At 38.3% G+C, this 20,815-nt stretch overlaps 1 protein-coding gene across 3 annotated transcripts; it reads left to right on the top strand.

Annotated features, from left to right (window-relative positions):
- Nucleotides 1–1,582: 1,582 nt before the first annotated feature.
- On the top strand, nt 1,583–20,801 carry LOC135474926 (uncharacterized). Of its 3 annotated transcripts, none has more exons than XM_064754615.1 (21): nt 1,583–1,678; nt 3,242–4,126; nt 4,496–4,622; nt 5,153–5,232; nt 5,692–5,917; nt 6,714–6,799; nt 7,043–7,159; nt 8,407–8,493; nt 8,828–8,917; nt 9,608–9,799; nt 10,320–10,538; nt 11,252–11,349; nt 11,585–11,774; nt 12,538–12,642; nt 13,272–13,488; nt 14,054–14,197; nt 14,364–14,563; nt 15,180–15,264; nt 16,031–16,244; nt 18,266–18,410; nt 19,167–20,801. In XM_064754615.1, the coding sequence occupies exons 2-21, from the start codon at nt 3,279–3,281 to the stop codon at nt 19,489–19,491; spliced, it is 3,795 nt and encodes a 1,264-aa protein (XP_064610685.1). In that variant the 5' UTR covers nt 1,583–1,678; nt 3,242–3,278; the 3' UTR covers nt 19,492–20,801. The 3 variants fall into 3 exon arrangements, with proteins under 3 accessions (XP_064610685.1, XP_064610686.1, XP_064610687.1); XM_064754616.1 differs by having other exon boundaries at nt 1,587–1,641; XM_064754617.1 differs by lacking the exon at nt 1,583–1,678 and adding an exon at nt 2,340–2,460.
- Nucleotides 20,802–20,815: the final 14 nt, after the last annotated feature.

Genomic DNA, 20,815 nt, shown 5'->3' with positions numbered 1-20,815 from the left:
CTGTGTGTGTTAATAGTTCTGTATCCTACTTGTATGTGTGTTAATAGTTCTGTATCCTAATAATCAACTTGTTGCTGCCTGAGAGGTGAGAGCACTGAGAGGTGAGAGCACTGAGAGGTTAGAGCACTGAGAGATTAGAGCGAGGAAACATGACTGATTGGCCCTGTGACTGGGTGGCGCTGAGCACTGAGAGGTTAGAGCACTGAGAGGTTAAAGTGAGGAAACGGGACTGATTGGCCCTGTGACTGCGTGGCGCTCAGCACGGAGAAGTTAGAGCAAGGAAACATGACTGATTGGCCCTGTAAATGGGTGGCGCTCAGCACTGAAAGGTTAGAGCGAGGAAACAGGACTGATTGTCCCTCTGACTAGGTAGCGCTCAGCACTGAGAGGTAAGAACACTGAGAGGTTAGAGCATTGAGAGGTTAGAGCATTGAGAGACTAGAGCGAGGAAACGGGACTGATTGGCCCTGTGCCTGGGTGGCACTGTACTGAGAGGTTAGAGCACTGAGAGGTTAAAACGAGGAAACGGGACTGATTGGCCCTGTGCCTGGGTGGCACCGTACTGAGAAGTTAGAGCACTGAGAGGTTAAAGCAAGGAAACGGGACTGATTGGCCCTGTGCCTGGGTGGCACAGCACTGAGAGGTTAGAGCACTGAGAGGTTAGAGCATTGAGAGACTAGAGCAAGGAAACAGGACCGATTGGCCCTGTGCCTGGGTGGCACAGCACTGAGAGGTTAGAGCACTGAGAGGTTAAAGCGAGGAAACGGGACTGATTGGCCCTGTGATTGGTCGGTGCTCAGCACTGAGAGGCTAGAGCACTGAGAGGTTAAAGCGAGGAAACGGGACTGATTGGCCCTGTGGCTGGTCGGTGCTCAGCACTGAGAGGCTAGAGCAAGGAAACAGGACTGGTTGGTACTGTGACTGGGTGGCACTCAGCACCGAGAGGTTAGAGCGAGGAAATATGACTGGGTGGGGTGTCATGTCTAGTGTGTTTGGCATCATGCTTCAGTGGTGGCAGCACTTGTTTTGGTGGCATGGACTCATCCTTCCTTCCTTGTCGTCATATGACTGACAAATTGTTAAGTACTAAATAAAACTCCCAGCACAGATACATATATGGTGATAACCATAAAGAAGATTGGCCCGTATCAGTTAAGAGTTGCAGTTGTTGGTGTTACGTAAATCTACCAGTGAGGAAAAACTTTTCAGATTTCAAACTTTGCTGCTGTACACATGGAATTTAATATCCCAGTGGCGTGAAAACTTGCAGTAGAGATATGGAAAATATCAGATGTTGGTTACAGCAAAACAAAATAACTGAACTGGTTGTTTTACTAATGGCATTGTTGTTGTGTCAGATCTGATGAACAACAAACATGCCCTGTCAAGAATGTGGACATAGAAGCTTTACTGAAACATCAATAGTGTACATTGCTATGCATGTCTTTATGCCTGAATTATTTCCCAGGTCTACTCACTTTACACAAATTAGGAAAATGTATGGACAGCCAAAGGAGTTACTGAAATCTAGGCAACTAGAGTTACCCCCCTTTAGTCCAATTTTGCCAGTGTACGCATGCGTAACCCCGGGAAGTACGAAGCGAATCGATGACTTGACAGATAGAAGAATGCTTGGCGACTGTAAATATTGTCATTTGTTGGGTGGTTAAAATCAAAGGTAACTGGCATTCCCAGTGTGGTGCAAGCAATCCAAACATTACAGTCTTATCCGCCATGCACGCATGCATTTTTACGATATTTGTTGATAATATTAATAACGAAATCCGGACAGTTTGTAATGTTCACAAAGTTGAATAACTCTCAGTAACCAGCTTACAGCATTTAAGTTTCAAATATCAGGTCAAATATCGATATTTAAGTTTTAAACCAGGTCATAGGCCGGTTTCATGAAACTTACTTAGTGTTAAGTTGCCCTTAGCTAAGTGCACTTTATATCTCTACAACATACGTTGGTAGTTAAGAGCTTACTTAGCCACGTGAGCTTCATGAAACCGGCCCCTGGTCTTATGATGAACTTGTTGTTCAATCAGTAACACTTAATCATACGTGTAGTTAGAAAGGGTATTAAAGGTAGGTCAAAAGGGAGCCCTTTGCTCTCTCATATCATGGCAAGGTATATCCCCAGGTGGCTATTTCAACTCTTCTCTTTATGCTTGGCTGGCAGAGTATCGCAGCCACAGGTGCAACCAATGATAAACCATACACTGTTTCATGCCATGCCTGATAACCCTGTTCTAAACGATGGCTGCAGCCCAAGACTGATGTCAGCTTTGGCTCTCACCTCTCAGCTCGCCTGCACATGCAACATCCTAGCCCCAAGTGGGTATTTCAACTCCTTTCTCTACATTTGGGCTGGCAGAGTATCGTAGCCATGGGGGGAACCAATGGTAAACCATTGACATCACCGTCATGCGGTGAGAGTGGAAAGCAGGTCTTTAGGTTGGTGTTTTTTATTTGCAAGAGACTTATTCGATAACAGAGAAAATCTGCCTGGACCATCATTTAGTATGAAATTAACACCTTTAGCATCAAGATTCCAACGATGCCAGGACAGTATAAGAAAAGGAGTTGGAGTCTTTTCAGGACTTACCAAGGAGGCATATTTTCAAATAAACAAATATGCCTTCTTATTGGATAATGTGACTTTGTACCATTGTAACGACTTTGAAACCTAATCTGCACATGCCTTTTTGGCTGCTAATGCCTACCTTTGTCACTGTAAGCAAACAAAAACCATATTGTTTAGTTCTTAATTCATCTGTTTTCAGCAAGTATGACTCTGTAAATAGCCACAGATACATACTGTTGAGGACCCAGGTTCTTTGTAGGGAGCAGGAGGTGATAAATAATATATGCCAAATGGGCAAAATGCTCATTGTTTTTGCATAAGTTCAAAGTATTTGTATTGCAGCAGGGCTTTGAAACTATCACATCTGAAGGCCATGTATAATATAGCCCAAAGCTAGCTGGACATACTTACATAAGACCCAGCCTCGATGTAACCTAGGTGCACGAGGACAGTTTCATTAAAAAAAATCTCTAACCCGTTCTTTTATTTGATATGGACTGATTCCCTAAGTTATCCGAAATGTAAATATGTCAAAGCCAGCATCAGTAAGCCATCTTTCAACAGTAATCCAGCTTTTTAAACTTAGAATTCAAACTTCCACCAAGTCCTGGCAAGGTACACACCTGATTAAATGTCTTGTTATCATTATAGGTCCGCACACATATCCTAGGTGTGATATGAAGAAGTAATGATGGATTACATGTTCTCTAGTACCCCAAAGAAGAGCGCCTCTCTGAAACAACCAGGCTTACAAATACAGACCAATGTTATCCCTGAGCTGTACTTATGCAGCAGTAACAGACTACAGACAGACAGAGAGACAAATCGACATGATCCAAGGGGAGATGACAGTTTTGGTCTCAGTCATCTGGATCATTCAGGAAAAGTGCAACATTTTATATCCGAAGATAGAACAGAAATCTCTTCTAAGAGATGTATCCGCCAACCTGACAAAGATATGTACAGAAGCCAAGATACAGAGAATACAGGAACTATTTCAAAGATGAGGCTAAAGCAGCATGGCCATAAATTTACCAGAAGCACCCCAGCTGTCAATATAACAGTGCAACCACCATTTCTAGGTCAAATACATTTGACAAATTTTGGTTCATTAAGTTGTGTCAACAGTGATTACACTGACAGCTCAGATCACTGTCCGCTTGACTCCAGTGACTTGTCAAGCCCTGATCACTTGTCTACTCATTCAAGGTCTGGCTTCTTGAATAACTGTCCGAGACCAGAAAGATGTTTTGAGGATGATATCAGTTGTACAGATAGTAGTCATAGGAGTCTTCAGGATATGTTATATTCCAGAGAATCTGGATATCACAGCATTTCCTTTCCTTACCAACAGCATCAACACAAAACCCCTGATTTACATTCCAATCTCACTTTGCCTCATCTTCACTCGCATATTGGCATTGATAGTTCTTATGGTTGTCCACTAGAACAGACAAATTATGAGGTTTGTCATCAGAAACAGGAGAAATCTACATATCCCGTACATGTCAAAAAAAAGAAAGATTACAAAAACAGGCAAGTGTGTTTCTTACTAAACTATATATCTGAAGTTATCTTGAGTACACAGGACAGTATTTGGAAGCCATACAGAATGAATAAATCTGTAGTATTGGTACCATTGAGTGCAACAGCCATTGCTAGCCTTTTGTATTCTGTAATACCATCTTTATTCAACATTTATATGGTCAGGGAAGGTTTCTTTCAGCTTTGTCTAGTTGGAATTTTTGAAGCTTTATACGTATATTTTTTTCCACTTTTTAAAGGTGTCTTAAAATTTGAATGCTAAATTTCTAGGGTTTTGTAAATATCTATCCATTACTAGAAGGTTTGTGAATCCAGACATGGATTGACATGCATATTCTGTTTACACATGTATATTTGTAGACAGCAGCAGCAGACCAATATTCTGACAAACCTGCCCAAGTCCCAGACATCAGCTGAGCGTGCTATCAGGCTGATAGATCTCCTCTACCACACTGACCCCACAAACTGCTACAATAATATCATTTTGGTAAGTTAATAGTGAGCCTCAGCTTTACTCTAATGTCACTTATGTTTATTTTCAATAGTCCCAATCCTGTTGAATCTCTTCACCAATGATTGCTGTCTTGTATGTAACATGTAGGTTAGATATTCCTGAGATATGTATAAAATACACCAGTCAAGTACATGTACTTAATAGGGTGTGACAGTTCTGTTCTTCCCATGTCGCTATAATAACATTCCATTCATCCAATGGAAGGCATGAGTGGAGCGTGAAGCCACTGATGTATCGTTCTGTTTGTCACTAGTGGCTCCACCATGCATACATGTACATGAGGATGGGGGACTTGGCATGTCACTTATGTTGCAGTGTCTTGGATCACTTGACTTTCAGGGAACTGTGCTATCACCGTAAAATCTCTTAATACCAATAAATCAGCCTCTAGTGGTGGCCTGATCAACAAGTAGAACACACCTTATTGTATGCAGCTCTGAGAATTAGCTTTTTATTGCATTGTGTTTCTTTAGTATTTATAACTTTTCCACTGTTGACATCAGGCCAGGTGGTTTAAGCAGTGGCACAACAATGTCCAGAAGATTGTCTCCAAACGACAGGCATATTCTCATAAGTTGTATCAGTAAGTCTTCATTTTGAAAATAGATTGTGTTACTTTGTGTTTTGAATGGAGGTGGAAATATCTTTGCGCAGAATACTTGTGTGTTGAGGTTCAGTTTCAACTCCTGGATTAATGCTATTAAAGCTTCAAGTGTAAAATAATTTGACCATTTATAGAAGAGGTATTCGTTTCGATCATTGGTGAGGAAAAACTTAATGCAGTGTTAAATTTAATAATTTCACTGGATATGGTTTTCAATCAAGCCACCAATCCACATTGTATCAGTATCTGCCATTTTAATTTAATATTCTGACTTGACTTGTTGTATATGCTTAAATTACATGTGAGAAGATAATCTTTCGAAAGGACAGTTTTATAATCTCAAGAAAGGAAAGGAAAAGCTCATTCGATCTTATTCCTGTGTATTATCTTGCCTCTATGATGTACAGTGTATTTTACATGTAGAGATTTTCATTTTAGAGCCCATTCTATTGAGCGCACTGTAATGATTAAGAAGTACTTGGCCCTTTGGAGGGAGCAGTACCAAGCAAAACTGAACATGGCCAAAGCTGCAGACTTATGTCAGTTCCACCTGGCGAGGAAAGCTGTTAGGGCTTTGAAATGGGCATTGTGGAGAGGCATTCGGGAACAGGAAGCCGCGATCAGCACCAGGATAACAGGCCTCACCAGGCGACACTTTTCACTTGTGAGTTTCTCCTTTCATGGCAGCAAAATGTCTGTTGACATATACATGTACATTTTGCTTGATGGTTGTTTTATGATCTCATTCTTCAGAATTTTTACCTGCATGTAGAGACTTTCCCATGCGTGACACATCATGTTGGTGGTGGGCAAGTGGTCCCAAGCTGGGATAGAAAGACGCCTGTCTTCAACCCACTTCCTCCCAGCCCCAATAGCACAATTGGTAGAACTTCCGCTTAGGGAGCGTCAGCGGTAGATCCTGGGTCAGGTCACACCTAAGATTTTAAAAGAGGAAATCGTAGCTTCCTCACTTGGCTTTCAGGATGAAGGGGATAGTGCAACGACTGGTTGACCCGTATAAGTATAATGGCTCGGGCGAGGCGGCTTACTTTGCCTTCGGTAGGTCATCTCAGTGAAGCAGCACTAGATAAAAGAGCGGTGGAAATCCATCCTGCAACAAGGAGGCATGTTACATATGCTGAAAAATTGTTAAGTACAACGTTAAACCCCAAGCACTCACTCACTCGTGAACTCAACCCAGTTCCAAGAAAACTTCATGTAAGATTGTCCGAGAATGATGTTGGTCCCATGTTTGGTGTGACCTTATTGCTGAAAGCCAAGCATGCTAGTACGCTAACCACTAGGCCACAGAGGCCCATCTCTGGTTTAATATGGTATTCTCAAAATCATAAACTGAGTAAGCTTAACTGTTTTGAAGTTTCCATGATCATTAGAGTTCTGGTGTTTCGGATTTCACTTCTCTAAACAGAACCGTTTTTTTTTTTTTTTTTTTGTTTCAGTGGAAGCAGAAGTTTGACAGAAGAAAGGAAGCAAGATGGCAGTTGAAGTTTTCCTCATGGCAAAGAGACTCTGAACTGAGGATAAGGTAAAGGTCACCTGTAATGCAGAAAACAGAAACATTTTCTTTTGTGGCATCAATTTAATGTGAAGGTATTTTGTATTAAAGTACAGTTGTTTTGTCAGCTTTGACCATTGTTGAATGGTAGCCTTTGGTGAAGGACAGTGTAAATAGGAGTAAGAGAATCTTGTTTTTTATTTCACTAATGAATGTCATGATGTTCAACTAATCATGTGCTGATCATTTTGTTCCATGTTTAATATGTTTTAGATGTCATCAGTTTGAACATGAATATAGAGAACGTGTGGTGGTGTGTAAGGCCTTCAGTGTGTGGAAGACTGCTATGATTGAAGCCGTGATGTGCCGTAAGGCTGATAATCACTACAGGTGATAGTATGACTTCATGATCACTCGTCGGTAATAGATAGTCTAAATATGCTGCAACTGGTGACAGTAACAATTGGATGATGTGGCCATCTCACACAACACATAATACTGTAAAGAAGTCTGCTTATTAATATTTTGATTAGCTCATACTCAGAATAAACCTGCGGATGGTCGTGGTTTCCCTCGGGTTCCTCCCACCATAATGCTGGCTGCAGTCGTGTAAGTGAAATATTCTTGAGTACGGCGTAAAACACCAATCAAATAAATAAATAAATCAATCTCATATATGTACCAGCCATGTTAAATGTAAGATTCACATGGTGTGCCCTGGTTTTCAGGGTGCAGTAAATGGCCTAAAAATTTGCCTCCTAAATGTTGCAAAATATTACTCTGGGAATGAAAATTAATTTTTCCTGTTGGATACATTCCTAACTTCTGAACAAACCTCAAAACACTGTTGTAAAATCAATAGAATCATGCAATATGAGCAGCTTAATCCTGTATACAATTTTGGGACATTTCCATTTGTAAGTCACACAAACACTGGTTTGTGTCTCTTGCTTGTAATCTTGTAATCATAATTATTAGGCATAGGTATTGTGTGTTTGAAACCACTTCTCCTGGGTCATTCTTCTTCAAAGACCCATTCAGACCTGGTTACCGGTACATTTACTTACACAGAGTTGTATTAGAGTTTGTAGTAACTACCATAGCATCACACATAGTGATAAGGATCTACTGTCAGTTTTTGAACTGCAGCCCTGTATAATTTCCTAAATAAATTCTCTCCTGTGGTATCAACATGATTATCTTCAATATGATTGAAGAGAATCCCAACATTCTAGATAGTTTGTAAAAAAGAACAATTTGTTTTCATAATTCCTACAAAGATCTAAGGGTTTATACTTGAATCATTGTCTTTCTTTTCATGTGTGTACAGATGAAGAGAAATTCCAATTTCCAGGAAAATATTTCCCATGAAGTGAACTTGTGCAATTTTCATATTAATATTTACAGTTACCCCCCATGGATGTAATTACAGGTTTACCATCGGGATTTCGTCTGCATAACATCTCCAAACACACTGCACAGATCTCCATGAAATTTTTGTATGTATCTTCTGTGTGACTTCAGATTGAGTTTTTGATTTTTATATTAGTCAGTTGAAAATTGACAAAGTATAATGAACCTTTTTCCATACATATACATCCATTTTGAACATCTGCATTCTGCTCTTTTAATTTCAGAAGTCATGTTTTTAGGGAAGTGGTCCATAACTGGTGTCTTATCACTGCAAACAGACGAGTGAGGAAACTTCAGAAGCGTCTGACAAGGTACATGCAACTTTCGCTTTTTTGAAGGGTTTTGTGGTTTCCATGACATCATACATTCACACCTATACATGCCCTACAGGGCAGCCAAGTTTGAACATAGCTTACCTTAGTGCCAGTTTCATTTAGCTTTTTGTTTTTCCCATGATATGACTGCTATATTGCATAGATGATTTGCATAGAAGCTGTAATCATTCATTCATTCATTTGGCTTTTTCAAGTGATAATTTAGATGAATCATAACTTTCATGCTTAACTGAACAGTTTGTCAGTCTTTTTCTGCTATTTCCTTAATAGTGCAGAGTATTAAATGATCTCCTATGTTTTTATATGACAGAAAGATGAATGAGAGAAGGGTGATGATCCCCGTGTTTTACAGGTGGCACATGTTGTTCATGGACTGCCAAGATGCTAAAGCCTTCAACAGGTCAGTAAGTCCAATGTAATACATTGAAACCATCATTCGCAGATGTGTACTTGGCTCTACTAATTCTACATGTACATATAGAAGTATCAGTTTATAATGTAATCAAACTGGCGTTCGTTTTTAACATTTAGAAATAACTATGCATTTCTCTTGCCACATGTTCTCAAAGTATGCCATTTCAATCTTATGATCATATTAGTTTAAGTCAAGACTTTTACCTAATAGAAAACACAGCTTTCGAGTTATGATGTTAAAACATTAAAATGATGTCCTTCTATGTTTGTATCACAGGTTTTTTATGTTAACATGCATGCATATGGTTATATACAATAGTCAGTATCACATGTATACATAAATTAATGACTTTTATTTCTTGGAAAAGACATTCTCAAGAATTTGCAAGGTAAATGTGAAATTAATAAAAGTTTTTGTGGATAATTTTCCTTATTTGTATATACCTGCAAATGCTTAAATACAATTATTTGAACCACAATTAAGTGGCAACAAGACTGCACAAAGGGAAGCCACCACAACGTTATAACATTGAAACTTGAAACTCCCCTATTGTGGTGTTTGTACATGTCATCCACAAAGATGATAATGATTTACATATAAAACTATGTTTTTGAACACAGAGGTTGAACCATGAATTGCACTGTTTTGCTGTGTTTATGTTTTGTTTTTTGCTAGAGGAATGTTGTTGACTAAATCATGGAGGTTGTGGAGGACTCGTTACTCTGACTTCGTCACACATTTGAAAAAGTCAGTTGCAGTTGCTGATCAGTTCAGGAGTCTCTCTCTCTGTCTAACCACTCTTAACACCTGGAAAAGACGCCTGCTAGAGGTCAAGGTTCAGCATATCTACAAGCTGAAGACCATGAGGTACAGGTTATGAGTCATCCTAGTCTCCAGTAGATTTTCTGATATTTATATCTATACTTTCTATCATATTGCACTATGCTGTATTAAAACTAAGTCATTTTAACCTGGGTTTTTTTCATTTTTTTTTTTTTGTAAATACCTCTAATCCTGAAAATGATTTTAAAATTGAACAAAGCGATCATGAGATAAGTTGATGGTAAGTACCATGACAACATGACACATAAAAGTATATACCCATGGTAGTTACAGTCAACTTAAGATACGTTCACTTTGTGTGAGAGGCCCCTTACCTCATATCACAGCCAAGGTAAAAGGTGTCACTGTTTTGTTATGTTCTGGTTTTTTGCTTTTTGATCACACTGGACAATACTTCTCTAATGTTGTTGCTTTCATGTTATCAGGTGGAGAAACATGAAGGAGTTTGTAAGAACTCTTAACATCCAAAAATGTAACATTAATGTAATGTAAACATGTAAGATTGATGATAAATATTCATAAATACGATTTCTAATGATTCCAGGAATTGCTGGCTGCTATGGAAACAGCACTTCTTGATAAAGAGCTATAGGAGAGCACAAAGTGAAAGATTGCAGAAACTTAACGTCCTGTTGAAGCTTAAGTTGAATGCTCAGCTGTTGAAGCAGAGTAGGACAGCTGTATGTCATGTCATAGATTCAGTTCTGGCAAGGAAAGTCTTTCACAGATGGAGGCGCTACTGCCAGAGTAGAAAGGAAGAAAGGTTGGTTACTATTTGAGAGTTATAGCTCTCCATGTACTAAGTCTTGTATTTTGTATGAAGTCTCCAAAATGTAACCAAAACAAAGGGCATGGCGGAAGACCCATCACAGCATTGGTATCTATGACCGCTGTGATTTATTGCGATCTCTTGATCTTTATTAATTGCAAGCATTTTACCATGACTGGGCCATAAGCAAAGCAAAATGCATGCCTAAGAAGAACAGCTGGGGTTAGCCTTGCTTCTTGGCAGTACTACCCTATTTCGTGTAATATTTAGGACACCTGGTCTGCAGAGTTTAGCCAATATATATGTAATTGTAAGCAGGAATATTGAGTTTCTTTTTTCTTACATGGTTAGACCATCTAATGAACAACATACTCATATCTTTACTTTTCCAAAAGGCTGAAAAGAAATGTAATATTCTTCTTTCAACACTACTAATATCTGTCCCAAAAATTAGCAAAATTAAGGTATTCCAGATTGAACTAGTTTTGTCAAACCCTTAAAAATGGCACTTAGGGATTTCTTCATTCTGTGCACCACTGAGTACTACAGGACATGATTTCACCGAAATGTCTGAAGCATACCTGATGTGGAATGTAAGTTTGCAACTTTCATGCAGAACTGGATGCTTTTCAGTTTACTGCATGTGTATTCTGAGAAAAAAAATTAAATACACATTTTTTATTGTAGAAATTTGTTTTTCTCTCCAGGTTTGCCGTGAAGAGACAAGAAAGGCTCCTGAAAATTGAAGGGTTGAAGAGGTTGGAGCAAGAGATGAAAATGATATCAAGCTATCTGAAGCTCAAATGTAAGATTGTGTTTGCATCAGTGACTATTGGTTTCAGGGCCAGTATGGATTGGAATGTTTGGACGCTTACTTACATATACATGTACTATGGGAAAGTTACGTGTATATGTAATTCTCGTTGTTTCATGTCATTTGAAATCACTCATTGTGATATCAGACATTAAAAACAAGGTTGGAATCAACTGAAAAAAAAAATGGATACACATAAACTAAATGTATATCTTTATCATTTCAGGGGCTTACATTCACTGGCTTCACAGAAAACAGATAAAGGAAGCAAATGATGAAGCAATGGTCAGAGCTTTCTTCACAGAATTGGAGACTAGGCAAAAGCGCTGCATCTGGACAGCCTGGACTAACTTAACTCAGAGGTCTCTTGGTATAAAGTCTTTCATTGTATCAGTGAAAAGAAGACAACTTTACCAGTAAGCATCTCCTTGTGACTTTGGTTTATGGTGGTTTTGTCTGTAGAAAAACCAGCTTAACTGTTCAGTATTTGCCTTTCATTTTTAAGGCAACATTGTGAAGGTTGAATACCATAAATATTGCTCAAGTGACAGGTGGTGACTTGCATAAGATCTTGCATCTTTAACATTTTTTGAAAATTTCAGCAAAACTAGTAAACAAATAAATGTTAGTTTGAAGATATGTTTTTAGAATTGACATAATTTAACCCATTCTAACATTGAAAAACCTCAAATGAGATAAGGCTTTGCAGTAAACCTAAAAAACAGAAGTAAATGCTTGTTGCAGAGTGGAACATTGGGATTTGTCAGCTCAGGTCCTGTGATACATGTAGTTGTTTCGTTATACCAAATGACACATCATGCTCTTCACGATTTTCTGTGTTGTGCTTTATACACCAGACAGAATGTACATCAGACCAACTCGGGCAGATAATGCACAGTCTGATTACAAGTGGGCACAACAGAAGTCCCAATGGAAAAATAAAGGTGATGAAGCACAGCTTAGGGTGCTACATTGAATTTGTCACGCATGAGATGTCATGAAGTGCAACATCGCAAATTGCTGAGCCCTGTGCGGTGTGTTCTGATCTCATGAGGGAAGAGAAACTTACGTGAGGAAACTTACAAAACGCTGCCATGCCTATGGATTATCATTATTTAGCTAGAGCTGACACAAACATCTCTCAGTTCTCATCTGCTGAGTTTCTTTTTTCCTGCACAGAGCATTCACTGGATGGAGACGAGTGGTTGTCCGTAAAAAGAAATTCTTGGGTCACCTGAAGTACCAAGCTGTCCAAACAACAACAACAGCCTTCCTCACTTGGAGGTAGGACCACTAAGCGATTAAACAGAATCTATTTTTTTCCTGCCTCATTTTTGTATATCAGATTTGTCAGTTTTCTTCTACTTAAGGTAAATAGCATTTGGCAGTTTCATTTTGAAAAGGTATTGAAATAAGTTTGTGGATTAGTTAGTAGTAATATGTAATGGTAATAATGTAATGTTTAAATATGGTTGTGAGTCAGACATCACAAGATCTGTCACACATTTGTTCAGTGTGATGTTATAAGGGGTAGTGTTAAATTCCATATATCCTAATTCCTCAATCTTTTCTCATATAAAAGAGCAACTTTCAGTGCAATATGTGCACATTTTTTGGAGAAAGAACTACATTGGTTGGATTGACCAGTTTCAAGGCATCACAAAAAGTATCATTTTATAAGTCAACACAGAATGATGTCTTCACAATATGCTTGCATAAACACCTTGCAAACATGCAGAAAAGGTTGAAGAACTGCTGTAAATGAATTGAAAGTTTAAGAAATAAGCAATGTAAGGAACAGGTCAAAGAATGAGTGGTGTGTAAAAACTTTGGCAATTATTCCTTATTAATTTTCTTCATTGTCATGAGAGTGATGCACAAATGTAATGTTTGTAAATACTCTTACTTTTCAGAATTTTGTTTTTATCAAGAGTTCAAACAAGAGAGTGTGAAAAGATCTGGTCCAAAACATTGCTCAAGACCTTCTTCCATCGTTGGGTCTCCCAGTTCAATTTGAGAAATTTGTCAGCAACTTTTCGAAGGAAGATGTTGTTAAAAAGGGCTTTTGTGACTTGGACTGCTGATTTCCACCACAGGCTTCAGATCCAGTTGGAGATTGATGAATCAAGGGTAAAACTTTGAGGATATTGGGTATCTTCTGAGTAAATTAAACTTCTGAAAAGAATGTCAAAAGTGCTTGAGAAGATTTTAACAGTTGGTTTACTTTATATATTAGTAAACATAAATGCTGACAGTGCTAACCAAAACTCTGCATCTAAGAAATAGAAACATTGGGTATTGCCTTTCCCCTTGATACTGCAATAGGGTCATCTTGTGTGCAGGGTTAGCTTGTTTCCAAGATATCTCAAAAACTTCCACTGTTGAAAAGTGATATACACTTTTCTACCACTTTGGTCAAGAGTTGATAAAAATGTGAGGAGCATTGCTTTATTTTTTTAATTTTGGATTTTGACAACCTTGGCTTTTTTGTAGCATTAGAAGATAGTGGGAGGTTATGACAAGTTCTTATTCATTTACTAAATGTTAAATTACTACTAACTTGTTATTCATAAAGTTCCTGTTAATTGTCCTTGGGTTTAGGTGCAAACTTGAAGGAATTGAGTGGGAAGGGTTATGCATGTTTTGTAAACGTGTGGCTAGTACAGCCTTCTAGTTCCCTATATTCTTTGTGTAGAGGCTCTCTGAGATGAGGAAGTGTTTCAGTAGACTCCAGATGTACAAGGTTGGACAGCGCAAGAAGAGGGAATTATCATTCAGTGGCTGGGAGAGGCATGACCATTATCTCAAACGCAAGGCTTTATCCAGATGGAAATACAGTGTAAGAAAGTCAATACAACTGAACAGTATCCGTACCAGCTGTGATAGTGAAGTATTGTGCCATTTGGCTTTGTTTGTTGCAAATCAAGAAATTGGGATAAACCACAGGGTTTCTGTTTACTCAGTTGTTACTAAAGTCGAGAGTATATTTGCCATTATCATTACAGCTGGGAGAAAAGCGGCTGATTTTCCAGCACATAACCTCCAAAGCCAAGAACAACAGTGATTTTCCTTTGATACGCACTGGACAGGAAATACAGACCAGGGTTCTGATGAACAGTCTGAGAAGATCCTGGGATACTTGGGTTCAGCTGTTCATCAAAACCAGAGTGTGCCGGCTGTTCCTTGCTGACAAACTGTGTGAAAGGTTTGCTACCAAGGCTACTTCAGCATCAATAGATTGGTTAAAAAGACAATACTACAGAATGACTGTAAATTTTTGGTTTAATGAATACATGAAATGTTTGTTGTTTTTTTTTTTCTTAATTTGGAGTATATGATCATTGATGTGGCCTAACATATAAAAAACACAAAACAGCTTCTCAGCTTTCTTCTTGAGGTGTTAAATTGACTTTAAACTACAGTTTCCTTTAGGCACCAGCATTCAATCCAAAAATTAAGTAGCATGCTGTGCTGACTTCAGTGGTGAAACAACTTCTTTGGGGAGTGACGGAAAGAGCCCGAATATGGTGTGCCAAGCATGTTCCACGTGCCCAGTATGTTTATTGATGCCATCATTTCTGACGATTGACATGCAATCGTCAGACGATTGACATGACATGACGAGAAAACATGCAAATTGTGGTGATAAGATTGAACATATTGTGTGCATGGGACTGTGTGGGAAATGCAGTTGACCTACATGTATATGCAACAGTGTTTGTTATCACTGGTCATACGTGTGTTTATGAGTGGCAGTTGATAAAAATGTTCTGTCCTAAGATTCTCTCCATTTTGATATTAAAAAAGGTGTATGTTTGCAGATATTTTCACACATGGATCACAAATGTGAAGAATCAGGCAGAAGTGGAAAGTAAGCGGACAGAGAAAATTTACAGAACTCGACAAGTAAGCTTCTTGCCTGAATCCCCCATCCTGTGTGAAAACTCTGCAAATAGCAAATATTACCATCATGTTGTTCCTTTTGTTTGCTTGACATACTCTCTTTTCATGACTTTGTTACCTTGTTTGGTATACCATGTATACGTCTTTCTTCATTGAAACCCATGTTTTCAATGATTTGTCTTACAGTGTAACTGTAAGTTCTGGGCCCAGTTTCACAAATGACGTATGACATTTTTTTATCGTGCCCATTTGTTGTATGATATTTTGCATGTCACTATTACCGTACCATTGTCCTTTATGTGCCATTATCGTACATGTACGACATCTTTGTGAAACTGGGCCCTGCACTGTATCTATTTCTAAATATATTCTGTATATCACAGGTTATTGTTGATTCCCCTACAACAATTCCGTCCCACCTGTATCAAGACGGTGCAAAGCTGTGAACTCATATTTTTTCCTTTATTACATCACAATTATTGGTGTACATGTGCTCATAAAAAATATATTAAATACACGCGCTCTGCAACGTCACAGAAGAAAATGTTGCGTTTTACTGTCATATGGACCTTTTGCGTAGCTCACCCTCGAGTCCCCCTTTGAATTTAATTATAATGAGTGAGAGTTGTATCCTTTCATCGGGTTAGGTGTCATGTGAGCTCTTTGAAAATCTTACACCATACTGGTCTGTACCTTAATTAACATATTATTTGTCATGTTTGCTAATATGCTATATTTACCATTGGCTTCACTCATGTTTTTACTTCAGATGAGAAATGCATTTGAAAAATGGCAGTTACGTTTAATTGGACTAGAAGATCATCACTTGAAGCTGAAACTATACTTGTACTACAGGACTACACCCATCCTGAGGCACTACTGGGAACTGTGGAAGAAATTTTTGTCTCAGAACATTAATAAGAGGAAAGTCGAATTGTCTGTCCAGATGAAAGCTTTTGATGGATGGAGAAAGTGGTCATCAGGTAGGTTATAAATAGTGTTTAGAAACATAGACTCCAAGATCTTAAACACTTCATTCTCAGATGTAGGCTTGGTGGTTTATAGCTCTGAGTTTGGTTAGCCATGTTCCCAGCTTGGCTTCCACATTAACTGCTCTGTACCATTACATTCACTAACTTAGGCTGTCTCCTCAATATGTGGGAATAATAAAGGCCATAACATCGCAAATAACACAAATGTAACCGACGCACCCACTCGGACAGCATCAGAATTTCGCAAGCCGCCAATTTCAAATCACGTGATCGGTTGCTAAGGTGGACTTGGCTGGACTCTTCCCAAAATTAAGACCATCTTTTTTCACAATATAATTGATTATAGATCATTTCTGTTCATTATTAACACACAAATTAAAGTTAAGATTCCTAAGCAATGTGTCAATCGCCCTTTAGATGGTGTACATCTCATTGGTTTCAATCAAATCATTCCACTAGTTTATCTTTTTTTGGACGGTGCTGCCGACTCAAATTGAAAATGGCGGTTAACGGAGTTTGGTTTGCCACCAATGTAACAGATACATGTGTTAACTGTGACGTTATGGTCTTCATTATTCACAAATATCTAGGTGATATGAAGTAAGAATTACTGAAGGATTATGGGTAAGATGTTTTTATAGTGGATAGCTTTGACATGTTGAGGACAGCACATGTAGAAGGACTATATTCCAGGTTAATTAATGAAAGAGTACAGATCTGTATTTCTGAAAGCTAAGTTAGGAAGAATGAAACAGATCTCAGATCTAGGTGGTTTAGTTACATGTATGTCTGTGATTGATTGATGTCATTAGCATTAGTCGCTGATTTGAGTACCGTATGTAACATATCTAGAACTTGGATAAGCTTCAGACTGCTGATACCCTTACAGACATGAGGTGTATACCTCAGTGTAAGGTATAGATGAGGTGTATATGGGGTGTACGCCTCATGTACACCTTAGTGTGAGATATAGATGAGGTGTAATCCTATCTATGTTATCGAAGGTGTATTATACCTCAAGTACACCCCAGTCATATGCCTATACCTCAGATGTACCTCAGGAGCTTGAAAAAAATCAACACTAAGCCTTTGTCTCACCCTATTCTGAGTTGCCATTCAGTGCAAATATTGACGAATCACAGAGCATGGATATACTTGCCCCTAATTATTCCAAGATGGCTGCCCTGAACAAGGTGCATATATATTCCAGGCTGTGGAAAAACATCCCAATTATGCACTCATTGATGCTTCCTGGGACAGAATTTGTAACAAGTCTGGGCACATGAACAGTTCTAGAGGGCATAGAAATGGAGTAGCACTAAATTTTGATCAAGCAGCTAGAAAGCTTCATGGAAATGTATATCACTGTTGTAAATCAGCTGAGATTTACAGATTCTGTAAACACAGAACAGCATGCACTTACAAACTTACTTAAATTTCACTATGATTTATACAGTTAATATTTAAGTATGTTAAATGTATGTTATGTATCAAAATAAGAGAAAACAGTGTACATCCACCTTGCATATAATCATGTACCTCACCTGTACCTCAGGCACCATATTTTTTACCTAATATTTACAGGGTACACCTCCACTGATTTGTACTATAGGTGCACTTGAGGTACTAAATTGGCTAATTGGCAATACCTCACATACACCTTGCATACACCTCACATACTCCTCAAGTATACCTTAGACACACACCTGTTCAGATGTGCTACACCCCAATGGTACACCTCAGATGTACCGCAAGACTACCTCCAGTACACCTTATAAGGGTCAGGGTATGTACATGTAAAGCAGTTGGGTGCTATCATTATTGGTTTGCCCTTCTGTCTGATTTTTGTGAGGCAATTCTCATGTATACATACCTATATTCACGTAATGTATTGTCAGGTTGTACATGAATATTCTAAATGGAGTTTGAATTTCAAACTCAACTGATAGTTCTGGAAGGAAAGTTTTACATAATGCGGATATGTAATTCTCCATTTCTATGATATTTTACAGAGAAGTCTGATCGAGTGATGAGGTGCCGAGCTTTACAGCGGGCCATTCAGGACCGTAGAACCAAACATCTTTTTGAGTTCTGGAAGAGGCGTTACTTTTCCCAGCGTCTTCTGGTATCATATGAAGATGGATTACTGATGACTCGGTAAGAATAGACTCACCCCCACCAAAATTCACATTTATTTTGTTTGTCTGTTTGCCTTTTTCCTTAACAAAATTTTAGAATGGCATCAATTGTGCTGTTAGGCACAAAAAAAAAAAAAAATTCCAGTTAAAAAATGTGTTAATGTGGCTTTCAGTTATTGTAAGAGATGTATGTAGTTGACTGATTGTGAGCCATGCTTCCAAACTGTCTTTAACAAGTCAGAAAACACAATAAAAGTAGTTTGGCTAAATCTGCCATATTTCCTGTTTAACATCACATAACACAGCTCTGAAAGGTTGAGGATCAAATGTAATAACCACTGGCCAGTTTCTTGAATGATAAGTCAGCAGGGAATTAAAAATGTGGCAGGGGTTGTGAAAAAGTAAAGGATAAATGCCACAGTCTCATCATCAAAATCCTGAAAGAGCTGAGAAGAGCTTTTCCAGTGTGTACCATGTAATTTAGTACATCGATGATGTGCTGGAATATGAGCAGACAACCAAACATCTGTGTGTCAGTTGTGACTTTCTATTCATCATTATGTATAAAGCAAACTGCTGTCGGCATACTAGCCTGGTTATAGTACCATTAAAACCTTTCATGTGGGGTTGCTTAAATATCCTTGTCTATTGATCACTGGTAAATGGGTGTGCATGTACTTTGGAAACCCACTTGTATGTGTGGTTAGATGAATTGAAAATCTCAAACTGTGTAGAAATAAGAAATAAAGACATGGAGATATTTTTTTTTTTGCAGATCGTTCAATACCTGGAATGACATGGTGGCCCACCTGAACCTCCTGGAGCGCTTGTCAAGCATGTTTGTGAGCACACAGGGTAAAACCCTGACCTGGAAGACCCTCATGATCTGGAGGGACAGCCTGCACCGGAATCAGATTCTATCCCAGTCAAGATGGCTCATGGAACACCAGACAAAGATTCACATGAAGAGAGCAATCTTCCTCAGGTGGAAACAGAAATGGCTGTTAGTTATAGCTGGCAACCACAACAATGCTGCACAGATCAAGAGGTATTTTAACAAATGGAAATCTCACATGGACTCTACAAGGTCTAAATATTGACACTTTTGATGCATTCAGACTACAGATACATGTCTTGTCATCAGTTGGTTCTTGGGTTAAATTTCAAGGAGTAAAGACTGCTTTGTCTTTTGTGTCTCTTCATAATTATTCTTTCAATTTTCTTTTTTAGTCAGGAAACAAACACATGTTGTACAACTGTAAGGATTGTTATGTTGAAAATAATTTATTGTCATTGGATTTTTCAGTTTGTAGATGAAATAGTGAATTGCCTCATATTTGTAAGAAAGTACATATGGTGCCACTTTCCACTGTTAACTTGACTCTTTTCTGTTTTGTATCTGTATATGGTGTTGTCTAGGGTAGAATGCACCTAAAGAATGACAAATCATATAGAAAAAAAAATGCTGAGAAAAGCAGATTTATTAAAGTTTCAAAGTGGGCACTACCCTATACTTTTTGTTTTAAACTAATTCATTTTAAACCAGGTACTGGCGAGAAACCTGTTTAATGAACTTAATGAACTGAATGTGTGCAGAATCTAGCGCAGAGGGATAGGTGTGTATTGACTCCTTACAAGATGCAGTCGTGTGTTGGGGGATTGATAGATGTGGTTAGCATGGGTTGTCATCATATCCTAACTTAATGATTTTCAAGGGCATGATATTAGATATATCTTGCATATGTTTGCCAGCTTTCTCAGTGTGAAGTTGCAAAGTAGTATTTGTTAATGAATGTTAATGGTTATTTGTTGCATTATTGTTGTGTTAATGTTATAGTTATTTTTGTTCATCTTTTTATAATTATAATTGTTTATAAACTAGTAATTAGTACATGTACTAGTATTATCTGGTGCCCAAAAAATTTATGTCGTAGTGGTAAACTATAAATATATACATTTACATATTTCAGCACGTTACTGATATTTAAGCGTGGTTGTGTTGGAGAATAAAAAAACTATGTACGAAGATCTTAGTGAATGCAACATCAGCAGAAAGTTGTGCAAAATGTTCTCAAAAATTCTGTTCTGGAACATATATGTATCATGTGTGAAATAAAGGTGTCTGAAAGTTTGGTTCTATGGCAGCGTATTGAGGTTTCACTTTGTCAAAACACCTACGCTGCACAAAACATGGTGTTGCTGGAGGATAATGAGCACAAGATGATTGGAAGTAAGCCATATATGTGCAGGAGGATCATTGAAGGGTGGGGAAAGGATGACAGAATTACGGAATAACCTTCAAGTTTATGCAGAAGTGGTAAAGCTACTGCTGGTTTTACCATCACAAACTTGAATTTTATTGGCAAGCTCCCAAACACATACCAGTGTTACATGTGAAGCAGCCAGCCATTTGTAAAATCATTG

The sequence above is a fragment of the Liolophura sinensis genome, chromosome 9 (assembly GCF_032854445.1).
Source record: "Liolophura sinensis isolate JHLJ2023 chromosome 9, CUHK_Ljap_v2, whole genome shotgun sequence".
In the NCBI taxonomy this organism is placed as follows: Eukaryota; Metazoa; Mollusca; class Polyplacophora; order Chitonida; family Chitonidae; genus Liolophura; species Liolophura sinensis.
The sequence above is the reverse complement of the archived record's forward strand: the minus strand, read 5'-3'. Positions and strand labels throughout refer to the sequence as shown.